This window comes from Siniperca chuatsi, linkage group LG11, assembly GCF_020085105.1.
Source record: "Siniperca chuatsi isolate FFG_IHB_CAS linkage group LG11, ASM2008510v1, whole genome shotgun sequence".
Taxonomy (NCBI): domain Eukaryota; kingdom Metazoa; phylum Chordata; class Actinopteri; order Centrarchiformes; family Sinipercidae; genus Siniperca; species Siniperca chuatsi.
The window spans coordinates 19,655,650-19,669,843 of NC_058052.1; the positions used below are offsets into that span (position 1 = coordinate 19,655,650).

Sequence of the window (14,194 nt, forward strand, 5' to 3'; positions counted from 1 at the left end):
CCTCACTCATGCAGCCATGTGTGGCTCCATCATGGCTTGACGGCCTATGCAGCAACAGGGATCCAGACAGAGGCGGGGGTAGGGAACTTAAAGCTGGGGAAGAACTGTCAGGAATGTCACAAACAGGTGTCAAAGCCAGAAAAGAAACAGAGCTGGGGTTTTACTCTCTCATCAGCAGAAGATATATCAATAAAGTTAAAAATCACTCTTAAATAGATTACATAGTAGGTCAAGTTCCTCTTATGAGGCTGAATGAGGCTGCTATCTCATTATCCCATATTATGTGTAATAAAAATGTGTCATCAAACACAGATCTTAATGGATTCTACTGATTCTGTTCTGTTTCTGTGTATCTTCAGAGAACCAGACTTTTGATAAATGCCCTGCTAGATTGGTTCTTCAGTTATAGGAAGACAAACAGACCAGGACCAAAGTCCATCTGGACAAAGTGAGAAAACAAATGAGGTGAATAGCTGCAGGAGAGAGCAGGATAACAGAGCAGCTCATTCAGCATAGTGTTAGGAGAGAAACAATTACCAATATTATTATAAAACGTATTATCATTGGTAATAGTAGGAGTGAGTGGTGTTGACAACCACACATAGGCAATGATTGGAGTTTGAACATGAAATATGACTTTATGAGGAATTTCAGATGGTGAGTAGTTTCTCTCACGCTTTTTTCATGTTTTCCTGCTTTTATCCGAAAAAGGGGCACAATTTAGAATATATCTAAATGTGTGTCATTTTTTTCCCCAGTAAATAGCTGTAATTCTAATTAAAGCAGCATACAGCTTCACCAGCGGTTAAGGGAATATACTTGTTATATGTATGCCTTTTCCGATGTTATTATTACAAGAATTGGTATAATCATAAGTGGGTCTAAGCTTATGTAACTTTTAAATATTTGTCCTTTTACTTGTGACTTTTGCGTACTTTCTAAAAATGTCTTCAACTTCATTTTTATAAAAAATGTACAAACAACATTATTATTTTACCAATATAACTATTGCCATAGGCTTATACCTCTTGAATTTGTGTACATTTGAATAAAGGTCTCCAATATTCTGTTATCTACATAAGATTTTATTTTGGGAACCAGGAAAATAAGAAAGCCAACCATATTTATAGCCAAACTTTATTTTTATACAGTATGTTGGTGTTAGATTTATTCCAGTAAATATGCAAACCTATTATTCCTGAGAACTATTTTCATGAGGTTATCTGTCAGCCAGACAAAGTCTCCAGTTGGTGAGCACTATAAAATGAGTCAAACATTACTTAAAGGACAAGCTGGTTTTGAAATTTTCTTTGGATGAAATTCAGTTCTTGTCTCAATTTGGTTTCCTGGCCTAGTAAAACTGGCTTTTGTTATTTAAACTAAAAATACAATTCTCACCTATTCACAGCTGTGTAATGTGGAAATTACAAACACATAAATGTCATTATTGTGTGATTCATGTCTGTTCCTTTGTGCAGTTCAGGCAGGTGGAGGAGGGGATGGTGTGCCTCAGCGACAAAGAGTCTTTCATCTAGTCATACACTGAAGCCCCTGCTTCCCACCCTCTGCCTGGTGGCCGTGGTGATATATGGCCTGGTTGACAAACTCCGAAACTTTGTGGCCGGCATCTTCATCCCTCAGTACCACTACACGTATGCAGTGTCTCTCTGCTTTGCCCAGGTTGGTGCCTGCATGCCTGGCTTGTTTCTAAGGACAATTCACACTTTAATCAGAATGAATTAATCAAAAATGGAAGCATCGTTTGCTTGCCACCAACACCTATGCATTGTATTAATTGTGGAAAAGAGGGACAACACTGCACACTAGGTCTCAACTGCTATTTAGTTTACACAGAGTACTGTGTCCTGACAGCACAGTATTTGCGTATCCCTTTATAGTATCTCTGTCGAAACACAGGCAAACATCATACAACAACTATGTTACTGATACTAAAGTACCATATTTATTTTAAAACTGCATTTATGTGAAAAAGTGCAGGATTTATATACCACTAATAATAATGTGTCAGTGTAAAACAAAGCAGGCTCACTAACAATTCTTTAACTGGATTGTTGTTAATCATTGCCACAGTTAACTTCATACCCGTACAAAGTGTCGGCTGCTGGTGGCTGTTAGTTTGAAGGACAGGGCATGTGGTAGTGTTGGAGGTGGGGAGCGACAGAAGGGGTTCAGTGTTGATAAGCACTTGTGCATGATAGATGTTTAACCACATGGCTGACATGTAAATGTGACGCCATCCAAAACTTGAAATTAGCGAATGACTGAGCTTTGTGAATGACATCAAATAAGTGTACAGGTTGACCTTGAGTATTAACATACATTTATTGTGGGTGTAATGGAAATGCATTGGAAATGCATGCGTTATGATTCCTGACATAGTTTTCACATTGCACTAGGGTAAACAAAACATCAAGTTGTTTCACTCAACAAGGCAACACACACGCACGATTTACAAGTTCTGAAGTAGAGACACAAGGAGGGGCTGTGAAGATTAAATGACATGAGTACGTAGATTAACACTGTTTTTAGTCCATAGGTAAAAGTTGTATTTGTCCATGTGGCATATTGCTTGTAGTAATGTCAGCGAATCACAGGAGTTGGATGGGTATTTTCTACTTCACATCCACACTTCCTGGATCTTTGTCCTCCATTTATGTGCTTACATTTAGTCATGAAACATATACGTTATGCTTCAAAACAATAGGACATAAATGAATAGGTATGTGGCAGGGCATTTTAAATATGACAAAACATCATCTTCACAAGGCAGGCAAGTCTCAATATAATAAAAAACGATAAACTGATAAACTTACATACAATGACAAAGTTGCTGCAACCAAAAAATTATATTCATTATCAATTAATCAGATTTTATTTGATTAACTGATTCATTATTAAAGTTAGTAGTGGAGAATGTCCATCACAGTTTCCCAGAGCGCAAAAAAACCTAAAGGTATTTAATTAACAGTGAAAGAGATGCTGGAACCTGCAAATGTTTGGCATATTTGCTTGATAAATTACATAAATAATTGATTGATTATTAAAAGATTGTTGCCAATTGATTTTTATATCATTTGACTAATTGTTTCAGCAAAACAATATCTGCACATTATTGGTTTGCATCATTTTCATGCAAGTCAGGATTTTAAAACCAGTGTGAAAAATGTAAGAAAGCAGCAGCTTTGACTTTTTATTCAAGTTGTACACGTTTTATGCAAGCTGTGGTGGTTCTGGGCACTCTAGAGAAATCTCAGTTTCATTAAGAGATACAGATGTTACTACTCTTAACGCTTTCCACAATCTGCACTGAAAGTCCATCACCCACATGAGTTGTAGCGACTGGTATAGTTTGTTTTTCAAATTCCCATTTAGCATCAGATCAGCGGCCTCACATCAGTATTATATAAATATTTCTGCTTTTTATTTGAGTCTTTTATATATACTGTAACTCTTTATATTGACTTTATCTTTTCCAGGTTCTGGTCACTCTCTTAGTCTTAAATCTCCTCCATGTCCTGGATCTGGTGCCTTTGAAGCAGTACTCCAGGTCCCTGGGTGAGAGGGTGCTGGTGCCTGCTATCTGTAACAGCATCCATGCTGTGCTGGCCATGTGGGCCAAGGCTAGTGGCTCGTACGCCGGCCTCTACCCCCTCACCCTGCCTCTGCTGCCCATAGTAACCGTGGGCTTTACTTTCTACCTCAAACTGGCATCCCCACCATCTATCAACATCTCTGCTCTGATTTCCATCCTGAGTGGGACATCTTTTGTCATCACAGGTAAAAGGGTAAATGTTACTTAGAGATGAAATTGAAGGTAGGGCTGCACCTAACGATTCTTTTTTTAAAATCGATTAATCTAACGATTATTTCTTCGATTAGTTGATTACTCTAACGACAACTTTAGCGATTAATCTAAAGATTATTTTTTTATTACTCGATTAATATAACAATTAATTTACCCAAAATAAATATCAAAAACTTGTCACATTAATATTTCAATATTTTATTTAATTTTCTCTTAAAAACAAACAAATGTAACAAGAAACAAAGTATGCACTGCAGGGCATTATTCTGCAACTGTTGACTTCTTTGTCAGCACTATGTTTTATAAAGTTGACGTCGACGCACGATATGCAAATCGACGTATTTCGTAATCGTTAATGAATCGTCCCAGCCCTGATTGTAGGTTCTTCACCTCAGAACAAACTGACCTGTAATCAACTTCTTCTCTCTCTCTGCAGCCTCACAGGGTCTGGCAGATATTGAGCCTCTGGAGTACATGTATGCACCTCTGGCTTTAATCCTCCACAGTCTTTCTCTGACTTGGCTGGCTAAAGTATCTGAGGCTGAGCCCCTCCACTCCCCTGATGCCCAAGCTTCCATTTTTGACATCTATTACACCCAGCTGGTCAACCAGAGCTGGGTGCTAGGCCTCCTGTGGCTGCTGCACCCGGACAGTCCCTGGCAGGTGTTGAGTCAGGGCAGCTGGCACAGCCTGCTCTTTGATGGATACCTGCTCGCTATTCTCCTGCTGGGGATGCTACTGAACTTCCTGGTTGGTATATCGGCTCTGTGTGTCTCCCCACTCGCTGCTGCACTGCTATACTCAGCGAGGCAGGTGGTACAGCCGTTTTCCCAACTGTTGTAGTTTCAAAAGGACTGAGAAAAATGATTGACTGTGAATTACACACATTGGATATTATTCTACATCAGTGACCACGGTGTCATTTTATTCTGTGGGGAATAACAAGTTCTTCTTTCTTCTGTTCACAGTAACATGACCTGTGCTACTGAGGCACTTTCTCTTACATAATATGGTCAGCTGAGATTAAATACAGAATGTCAGCATAGAAGCAACATGCATGCAGTAATTGTAATCTTGATAGCATATTGCAAACATATAACAAGTGAATTATTTACAGTCTAAAAGTCAAAAGTCTAAACAAAGACCAGTATTTATTTTTGTTTTCGTTTTCTTTTCTGAAACAGATTTTCCAGGGGGCACTAAAATGAACACGCCCGGACAGACCTGGGACACGTTATTTGTTGCCATGGTTTGTGGCTCATCAGAATCTGAATCAGAATCAGAAATACTTTATTAATCCCCGAGGGGAAACTCTTTTGTTACAGCAGCTCACTATCACGTCAGTGCACACAGGAATAGAAGTACTAAGCAAATCAGAATATAATACACTATAATACAGGCAAGATAAATTAAGTACAAAGTGAACATAAGTATAAAATTAAAATAAGTGTAAAGTACAAAGTGGATTTATCGGTTGATGATAAGTATGTACGGTATAATAATACAATGTAATAATACAAGTAGTAAGTAATAGTGCTTGAACTGTCAAGTTAAGTGTAGCTTATTAAGATTATTATGAGACGGTGGATATTGCACAGCAGTAATAGAAGTATGAAAAAGTATTAATAAATAGGGAATTTTAAACTGAAGAGTATATTTCACAGCAGTATTAACACAGAATATTGCACAATTATTTCAAGTATTGCAGTGATGTTAATGATCAATCGTAGAAAAGGTTTCAGTCTGGACACTGTTTTCAGAATCAAGACATTTCGGCTCCCATCCAGAAGTCATTCTCAATTGTGAAAAAATGGGACGGGAACTCAGAAATTTAAGCTACTCTGTGTTACATAAGCCCTGCCCTCAGGTAGGAGTCTACCTGAGTATCTGTTGATGAGCTAGTTTCACCTGAAACTGACCTAATTGTTTCCATGATGGCCCAGTAATCAGTAATCAGGCCTATTGTTTTCTGGCTTGATTACTGATTACTGGGCCATCATGGAAGACATGTTGAAGTTACTTTTTACTTTCTTTAGTTTTAACATCTGATTGCATGATTTAGACATTATTGCAGGTATCTGCTGTTAATCAAGTGTTGCCCACTTGTGCTAATCTAGTGACTTTTGCTGATTACTAGCCTATCAGTTGAAATAATGGTACATAATATCTGAATCATGCAATCAGAATGTTTTAACTAAAACAAAACTTTCAACGTTAGTTTATTTCCATTAAGAGAATTGAACTGTTTCGTAACTCGATTCTGTTCTGTGCGACTTACAGCTGTTTCTGTATTTGGTTGTTTTCTAACTTTGCAGTGTTTTTTTTCTAAATGTGGTGCATGTGTCGTCAAATTGGTGAAGACATTTTCTATGGCAGCTCTTGAAACATGTACAAACCAGCAGCATGGGTCAAACAATGCTGGTTCTTTTAGAGCTGAAGGCAATACAGTAGTACCAAGCAAATATCAACAAGCATTTTTTCCTAATGTATATTCATGAAAAACTGAGTAAATTTGAGGAGAATTGTGACAAATTTATAAAGTGATTGTCTGATAAACAATGAAATAGAGTTCTTCATAGTAGACACAGACATTGATTTAACAGTATTTAAGAGATCTAAACTCTGCATGAATTTTCAACCAAAGTTTTGTGGAAGTTGTCCCTGAATGATTCGGTCAGCCTTTTCAGGGGAGACAGGATAACGATGAGGAAAGGGTTGTTTGCACTGGACAGAGACTGTTGAACCAACTTTATTACATTCACTTAACAGTGTTAAAAATATTTAAACTCAGATCCTTGACTGAATGAATTTTAAACCAGAGGTTTGTAGAGGTTGCCCTTGAATGAATCTGACCCCTAAGGTTTGTCGCATGAGAAGGGATCGCAATGAGTGATCAATGTGATAAATGGTGCTGACACCAATTTCTTTGAGTCTACTTTAAGTTATCCGAAGCTAAATCATGTTTTAATTTAAGAATATGTGCTTATTATTATTATTTCATTAACTTTCTTAAAGTATGTATGTGTTACATTTAAAATAGAAATAAATGTTTTACTATTTTACATGCTTAAACAAATAGGTGATAATGATGTTGAACTACCTGATGGTGAACCAAGAGAATCTGTATAATTTAATAAACTGAAATATGACTATTCCCAAAATATTTATTCTTTTTCAAACAATTGAATGTAAGTGCTGTCAAAAAACACAAACAGTTCACACATTACACAAAGCAACATGTATTAAAAATCCTCTGTAAACCTGTAAGTCATAATTTGCTGTTGAATCTTGCAGTTTCATTATACTGTGATTTCAAATACACACAGTCAATGAGTGAGACCCCTTTTTCTTTTATGTCTTCGGTAGTAGAGTCCTGCTTCATCCTCCCTTGGTCTTGCTGAAATGTGCTTTCTCCAAATTATTTTTAACTAAATATTAGATCATGAGAACAGACTGACAGAGACGTGATTTGCAGGATTAAGGAACATGAAAAAAAAAAAAAAAAAAAAAAAACTTGACAAAGATTCATGAAACACAGACATAAAATCTGTATTTACACTGCCAAAACTGAAGATAAATGCAAGTTTTGTATATTTATACCACAATTTGCACACCTATATAGACCAAACAGGAAACTATCCACTGGAAAACAATCTTGTAAAATCCTGTAAATAATTTTATAACGTTATTTTGGTGTGTGATGCATATTTTTAATTAATGTTATCTTTAGTTTATCTTGTGCACATGTATGAGCTTTCTTTCCTTTTTTGTACTTATGTATATTTAATATTAACTGTAAACAACAAACAATGCAGGCTTAAACACATTCCAAAAGATTTTTTCTAATGTTTTATGATATAGGAAATGCACCCAACGTGTTTTTCATTCCTAGAGAATACAGTTTTACAGTGCACACAGTACGTTTCTGTGAGAAACATCGAATGTAAATAAGACCACGTTTGTTTACGATAAAAGCTCTACAGGACTTCTTCAACATCCATGAGTGCTTTGCCAACAGAAGTACTGTCAGTGTGATGAAGGCATTCTTCTGGTCTTTGCTGTGTGTTTAAGCCTGCCAAATATCGCCTCATTAATTATCCGAGTCTACTTCTTGTCCTTTATGAGGGATCCGAGTTGGGTGGTAGGTGTATACCCAGACTCTGCAGCAGGTTAGAAGCTGGTCCAGCCAGTCCGGCCTGGCAGCTGAGGGACTCCAGCAGGTTTGTGACCAGATTGAGGTCGACGTCAAGAGGCTGGATCTCCTCCTCTCTCTCTTCCACCCCCCCATGCGTTGGGAGGCTGTCTGTGGCAGAGGGATGAGGGGAGCCATTGTCCAAGCCTGCCTTGTTGTAATTCTGCAGAAAGCACAAATACAGTAAAACAAATTGTTTCATAACTACATTCAGGATTATATACGTGCACTATTTCACCATGTTTGGTGCATATTGTTTTGAAAATTAATAATATCGCGAGGTTGAGGCAGAGGAAGGTATGTGGGGATATGTAGAGGGTGTAATCGCAGTCATAATTTACCATGTGGTTGAAGCTTTGTCCTATATTAGTGCTCATCAGCTCCTGATCCATTTGGTCCATGTATCCTCTGAGACCGTCTAAAGTTTCTGTCCCGTTCATCTCTGCGTGACCACACGACCCCTCTTCTTTCTCCTCCTCCTCTTCCTCATCATCTTCCTCGTCATCATCACCTAGATCATCTGAATCTAGCTCTTCTTCTTTGCTTCCTATAAAAATTAAAAGACAGACAGATTCAGTAAAGAGAGGCAAGTTTCTGCTGGTAATTTTTACTGTTCCACATCTTTCATAACTTCTACATACCTAGTAGTCTGTCCAGTGCGTTGGCCACGGAGTCGGGGTCAAAACTAAAAGGCTGAATTGAACTGCTCCTGGAATACAAAGAAAAACAATGTGAACTGAAAGACTGTTGAAGAGAAAATTATGCATGTGTTACATCCAACTGCACATTAAAATCACAATTTTGTTTTTCTGTTCATTAAATTTTATTATCATTTGGAAAATAAAGAAATACACAAATGACCCTAAATCATTTTATTCATTGACCCAAATGTGCCTTTGATGATCTTGGCTAAATATTGTCAAAATCAAATCAGGTGTACTGGCCACATAGTTAGTCAATCAGTCAGTCAGTCTCACCAGGGCAGTTCAGCACCCTCATGCGACGACATGGCGTTGAGGAAGTTCTTCATCCCCTGACTGACTGCTACCAGGCTGTAACCGGCCTCCTCTTCCTCCTTGCCGTCCTCAGTCTCCTTTCTCCTCTCCTCTGTGCCCCTGACATGCTGTGTCTGTTTGGTGGAGTTTTGGCTGCCAACATCAGCTCTCCCCACGCTCCTCTCCTGCAACATACGCTCCAAATCCTGAGCTGTGATATCCAGCCAGCTGTCACCTGGAGATAGACACAAAGAAAAACTAATTATGGGAAACGGTTCAAAGAGAGGTAGGGTAGAGAATGGAGGACGCATACCAAAAGGACAGAAACTGAAAGGAATTGGCAGAAAGCAGAAAATCCCAGGTGGCACAGACTGACAAAGGCAGTGTTTACTTTCTAACAAGGACATATAAGCCTTGCAATACTTTCTTTACAGTAAGTCAGTAAAATAGTAAAAAGTTAAATCTCTACAGGCAGACTTTACCCACCATTATGATATAAGTAAGGAAATACTGACAACGAACACGCAAGTATTTCTTATAAATGATGCTGCAGAAATGGTTTCTAAGTTTCTATTTTCAGACATTTTGATACTTTATTTCTGCTATCAAGACTGTTCACCATTTGACCCAAATGTAACTGAGACAAATTCAAGTTGACAACATCTGACAACGTGCTCTTAAAGGATTACTCTGCTCACTTTTATAAATGCCTTTCGAGCCGGCAAATGCAGAGTGTTTCATTGTCAAAAGATTTTTTTTTTCCACTCACTGTCCTCTTGGGGGAGCTGTGACTCTTGTTTCTTCAGCTCCTCCAAATTGAATGGATTGCAGCTGTTCAGCAGCTGGAGAACCTCCTCACCCGGGGATGAAGCGCTGAGACAACATAAACAATAGGTACATTCAGACAGATACACTTGGATGTCACAGGCAGGCATATTCACACAGTGTTAGTCACGCGCACAGCCACAGTCCTCACCTCGATGTTGAGGCGACAGACTGTTTGAAGAAGTTTTCTGCAGATCTCATCAGTTCTCTGTAATGGGCCGAACCTTCCAGTTCTCCCTGCATTTGACAACAATAAAAACTTTAACTTCCTACAGTAGAGAAATGCTGAGTATACTGCATCTTTAACAAAGTGTGCTTTTATGACTAACCCGGAAGTAGCTGTTCCTTTTCAGACTGTCCATGAAGCCTTTCCACTGAGGGTTACAACTGACGGGGGCATCAGGCTCTGATGATGGCAGCCTGCACTTAGAGCACAGGATCTCAAAGCCATGGGCCTGGGAGCGGGGACACACACACACAGACAGAGGCAGACATATAATCAATTATAACACCACAAACCTCTCATTAAAGGCCATCATACCAAATGCATTACAAAAGCATCATTTTAATCATCCAAAAGACAGATCAGAATGAAGAGGAAACACAGATGATGGCTCACCAGTTTCATGCCAAGCTCGTGGGCTTTGTACTGAGGATGAGAGCGAGGAGGCAGGGTGAAGCCGCTCCTCCGGTCTGGGGTGAACTGTTGCTGCTGCAGCTGGGCGTACAGGCAACGCGTGAATGTCACCTGGAAATATATATAAGTACAAGGTTATGGTTTGCATAAAGGTTTTGAAGACATTTCACAAAAGCTGAAGCATGTTAATCAAAAACACATAACACAAACAGTGATTACAGGATTGTGCATGAAATAAACACCTTTATAACACAACATAGCAGCAAATTTTTGAAGTAAGAATATTTCCTTCCTTCCTAAAAGAAGTCAACCTCTTCTCTTTGCCTAGGCCGCTACAATCATGAATCTTTAAGTATGTTTACCGAGGTGAGGACTCGTGTATCAGGAGGAAAGGTCTTGAAGCTTCGACACGCCTGCAGATCTACTGGATCCCGCAGGTAGAACGCTGACACTGCAGGAGCGACCAGGTCTGGTCGTTGTGCTAACACCATGGCAATACCTGCAGGTATGAAGCAGTGGGCACGATGGAGGCCAGTTTTACTCTTCTCTGGGTACCTAAAGGGAAAGAACAGTCTGATATGCTTTTTCATTTTTGATACATTTACAGTATCCACTGATACCAGACGGATATCTCTTTGTCCACTTACATATAGTACAATATTTACAAGGCTGTTAACAAGCCAGTCATATCCTTATGCAAGTGTTTTATCGGGTTTATATCCAGCACTGATTCTGCACCTTGAAACTTGCATTCTGACATTCTTTTTCCATCTTTAATGTAAAACTACAGAGCTAATATGACCACCGGCAGCTGATGTTGCTATTGTCGTTATCATATAACGTGTTGCTACTTCTCTTTACTGCAAGTTGCATAGAATCAATGACTATAACTTTTATACTTTTCAATATTCTATTTGGTATAGCTAGTCTCCGACAGACAGTGATACAAAGGATTGGGTCAGTGCATCCCTACTGGAAAGTATATATCCATGACAATCCCCTCTCTCTATCTACAGCTGTCACTGCCCAATAAAGGCAAAAGAAAATCTGAAAAACAATTTTGATTTTTAACACGTGACAACGTCCTCTCACCCCTCTAGTCGCTTCCTCAGGGCTGAACAAATCTTGGGGCTCGCCTGACAGGCCTCTGGGTGGGTGGAGAGAAGTGCTAGAGCTTGTGCCACACTTGGTACCACATCTTTTGAGACCCCCACTGGACTGGATTTGGAGGGACAGGGCAGAATATGCAGCTCTCCCCTATAGAAGAAGACCTACAAAAGAAAATGAGTGGAGCAATGAAGGATTACAGTAAATATAGACAATGAGAGGAGGAAGATCATTAAAAGGGCCATAACAGTGGTTATGCATGTTTTGTTCCATAACCAACAAATGTGATCACTTTATACTAATGTTTTAATTAATGTTAACAAAAGATTTTAGGTTGATCTCCTTCCTTCCAGGTAGCCATTGGTATATTCCACTAAAGTGTGAACATCAACTAGCAGACACTTGCAGCTATCGATTATTTCAATAATCGAGTATTCTACCGATTATTCCATTGATTAATCGAGTAATCGGATAAGAAATACTTTTACTTTATTAAAGAGCAATAGTAAATATGCAAGTGAAAATGAGTTAAGTCTCTTAAAATGAACAACTACTTGGTTGCTTAAATTGCAATAATATTATCTGTCAAAACTAAACCCATTTAGTGCATTTAAGTGCCATATTACATTCTGGGTTTCAGAACTACAATTTTCAACCTAACTACAGTTTAGGCATAACGTAACTGACTATCATAATAATAACATTAATGAAGCTCAGGCATTCACAAATTGACCGCAGCATTTTATTTTCTGTGGTTAATATTTTGAACAAAACCTAGCTAACTTAGGGACATCATAACAAGCCACCATATTGCTTTACGTTGTTAACTAGTCATTACATATAGCAATAATTAATGTAGCCTACATTCTTTACTAGCCTTCATAGACCTTGTGTCGGGTTCGCTCTGTGGACTGGATGCATAGACGGTAATGTTATGCTTTCTGCTGAGATGCTGAAGCATAGACATTGTGCCGTTGTGGTAGGCTAGTTCAGTTTTACAATAGACACACTGTAAAGACTTTTCACGGACACTTTATGTCGCTTTCTCTGGCCTGTCTATTCTCTGCGCCCCTCGCTATTTTCTCTCTCTTCCTCCTCTTTGTAATCCATGCTGTCAAATCACACCAGAGACGTATACCTGATTTGTATTTAAAGGGCTAAGACATGCAAACCATGGTATGGTCCTTTAAACAGATATATCAACGCAAACTGTGACACAACAAAAGACCATGAACTATTTAAAAAACCACTATCATATCTGCCATCTCATCTGGTAAACCCACCCTGTTTTCACTGGTGTCTGGATTCAGCCACTTGGGAAGATAATCAGCTGCTTCAATCAGAAGAAACTCTCCATCATTGTCCTCAACTCTTCACAAACAAACATGAAATGGCAGTTAGAAGCAGAGAAGCAAATGATAAACAACTGGAACTGATACATGTTTAAGCACTTTAATATGGCAATCAAATTATTAGTTTTTTTAATTTTAAAAACATAAACTCACAGCACATTTTGTCTCACCTGGCAGCGAGCTCTGGGAAGGCTTCTGTGATTTGCTGCAGGAGATAAACAATAAACCACTCGTCCTCCACATTGTCCCCAAACTGAGTGCTACCTCCAATGTGAGCAGGGAAATCTCCTGTCAATAAAAAATAACATATATCAGTCTTTAGTGTGTGTAGCATTATCAAGAAAAGCCAAACTGTACTAATAATATATCAATCAATTAATCTCTGAGGTGCTGATAAGACTATACCGTTTTTAGGATGATACTTGAGGTTGAATGACTGATGCTGCCAGATGTACTGTATCAGGAATGGGGCAACCTTTGCCAAAATTTCCTCTACTAGATGTGTTAGATGTTCCTCAGATTGTTGTGAAGTTGAACCGTCTGGCTGGATCAAGAAGAGTTTGTACTGAACCACGTCCTCCTGAACCACTCTCCTCTGCAGGGCGTCCATTGTAGTAGTTTTTAAAAAGACCTGCTAAAAAGACAGCAGGCCAAAGCGATAAACATACATATATGTATGACTGGGAATAATGTCTCTAGATTCAATGAGAAAGTAAGAGAGCAATATAAGCATTAGTTAAAGGCTCACTCGACTAGGCAACAGCTAACCGCTAACAATTTATTACTGCTGATATTCAGGACAGATTGTCACTCAACCTTACCTTGTACTGTTTTTAATTCCGAGATATTATGTTAGAGTAGTCTGGAGAGATTCCAATGTAAGAAATAATAAGACTTTTCGCATTTCTCGGTACGTTGTTAATCACGCCATCTGTCACTGTTTAGGTCCGACTGTGAATTTTACTCGACTACCCCAATGATGTAACGAATAATAGTTCCTAGGTTTTATATTAACCACTTTTCGTTGTTCTACAGATAAAAAGAACGTATGTTTTACGAAATCTGCAAATAAAACATATTTCTACTGAATTTAATGAAAATCAAATCATTAATTACACAATGCGCATTTAGAGTTTAGTCCACACAATATTCCACCAACTACAAGCGGACGCATTTCAGGAACGCAATGGATGTTGGGAGTTGTAGTGAGATAGCCAATGGTGTCATGGCTATTTTGTGGCTGTCCGAAATCTATTTCCC

General features: G+C 38.6%; 2 protein-coding genes across 4 annotated transcripts; one reads left to right on the forward strand and one right to left on the reverse strand.

The window, feature by feature from the left end:
• The first annotated feature begins 464 nt into the window (after positions 1-464).
• On the forward strand, positions 465-5,189 carry si:ch211-248a14.8. Its single transcript, XM_044214413.1, has 4 exons — positions 465-657; positions 1,479-1,680; positions 3,498-3,798; positions 4,263-5,189. Exons 1-4 carry the CDS (start codon positions 626-628, stop codon positions 4,667-4,669), a joined length of 942 nt encoding a protein of 313 aa, XP_044070348.1. The 5' UTR covers positions 465-625; the 3' UTR covers positions 4,670-5,189.
• A 1,370-nt stretch (positions 5,190-6,559) lies between these two features.
• ecd (ecdysoneless homolog (Drosophila)) lies at positions 6,560-14,101 on the reverse strand. Of its 3 annotated transcripts, XR_006379880.1 has the most exons (15): positions 13,756-14,101; positions 13,340-13,568; positions 13,105-13,222; positions 12,866-12,953; positions 11,568-11,746; positions 10,838-11,030; positions 10,458-10,586; positions 10,168-10,293; positions 9,990-10,075; positions 9,783-9,886; positions 8,996-9,248; positions 8,660-8,727; positions 8,360-8,565; positions 7,830-8,181; positions 6,560-7,795 (listed from the first exon to the last, which is right to left on the reverse strand). XR_006379880.1 is itself a non-coding variant. In XM_044214324.1 (14 exons), the coding sequence occupies exons 2-14, from the start codon at positions 13,542-13,544 to the stop codon at positions 7,945-7,947; spliced, it is 1,992 nt and encodes a 663-aa protein (XP_044070259.1). In that variant the 5' UTR covers positions 13,545-13,568; positions 13,756-14,101; the 3' UTR covers positions 6,560-7,944. The 3 variants fall into 3 exon arrangements, 2 of the variants coding, with proteins under 2 accessions (XP_044070259.1, XP_044070260.1); XM_044214324.1 differs by having other exon boundaries at positions 6,560-8,181; XM_044214325.1 differs by having other exon boundaries at positions 6,560-8,181; positions 13,340-13,565; positions 13,756-14,069.
• Between the last annotated feature and the right edge of the window lie 93 nt (positions 14,102-14,194).

Bases quoted from the DNA above. Each gene is read 5' to 3' on its own strand.
- ecd (XM_044214324.1), bottom strand. From the start codon at position 13,544: ATGGACGCCCTGCAGAGGAGAGTGGTTCAGGAGGACGTGGTTCAGTAC. The intron at 13,223-13,339 runs GTATAGTCTTAT...TTTTATTGACAG, and splicing joins CAAGTATCATCCTAAAAACG to GAGATTTCCCTGCTCACATT. The intron at 11,031-11,567 runs GTGAGAGGACGT...CTTTCCCTTTAG, and splicing joins CTGAGGAAGCGACTAGAGGG to GTACCCAGAGAAGAGTAAAA.
- si:ch211-248a14.8 (XM_044214413.1), top strand. From the start codon at position 626: ATGAAATATGACTTTATGAGGAATTTCAGATG. The intron at 658-1,478 runs GTGAGTAGTTTC...TCCTTTGTGCAG, and splicing joins TTTATGAGGAATTTCAGATG to TTCAGGCAGGTGGAGGAGGG. The intron at 3,799-4,262 runs GTAAAAGGGTAA...CTCTCTCTGCAG, and splicing joins GACATCTTTTGTCATCACAG to CCTCACAGGGTCTGGCAGAT.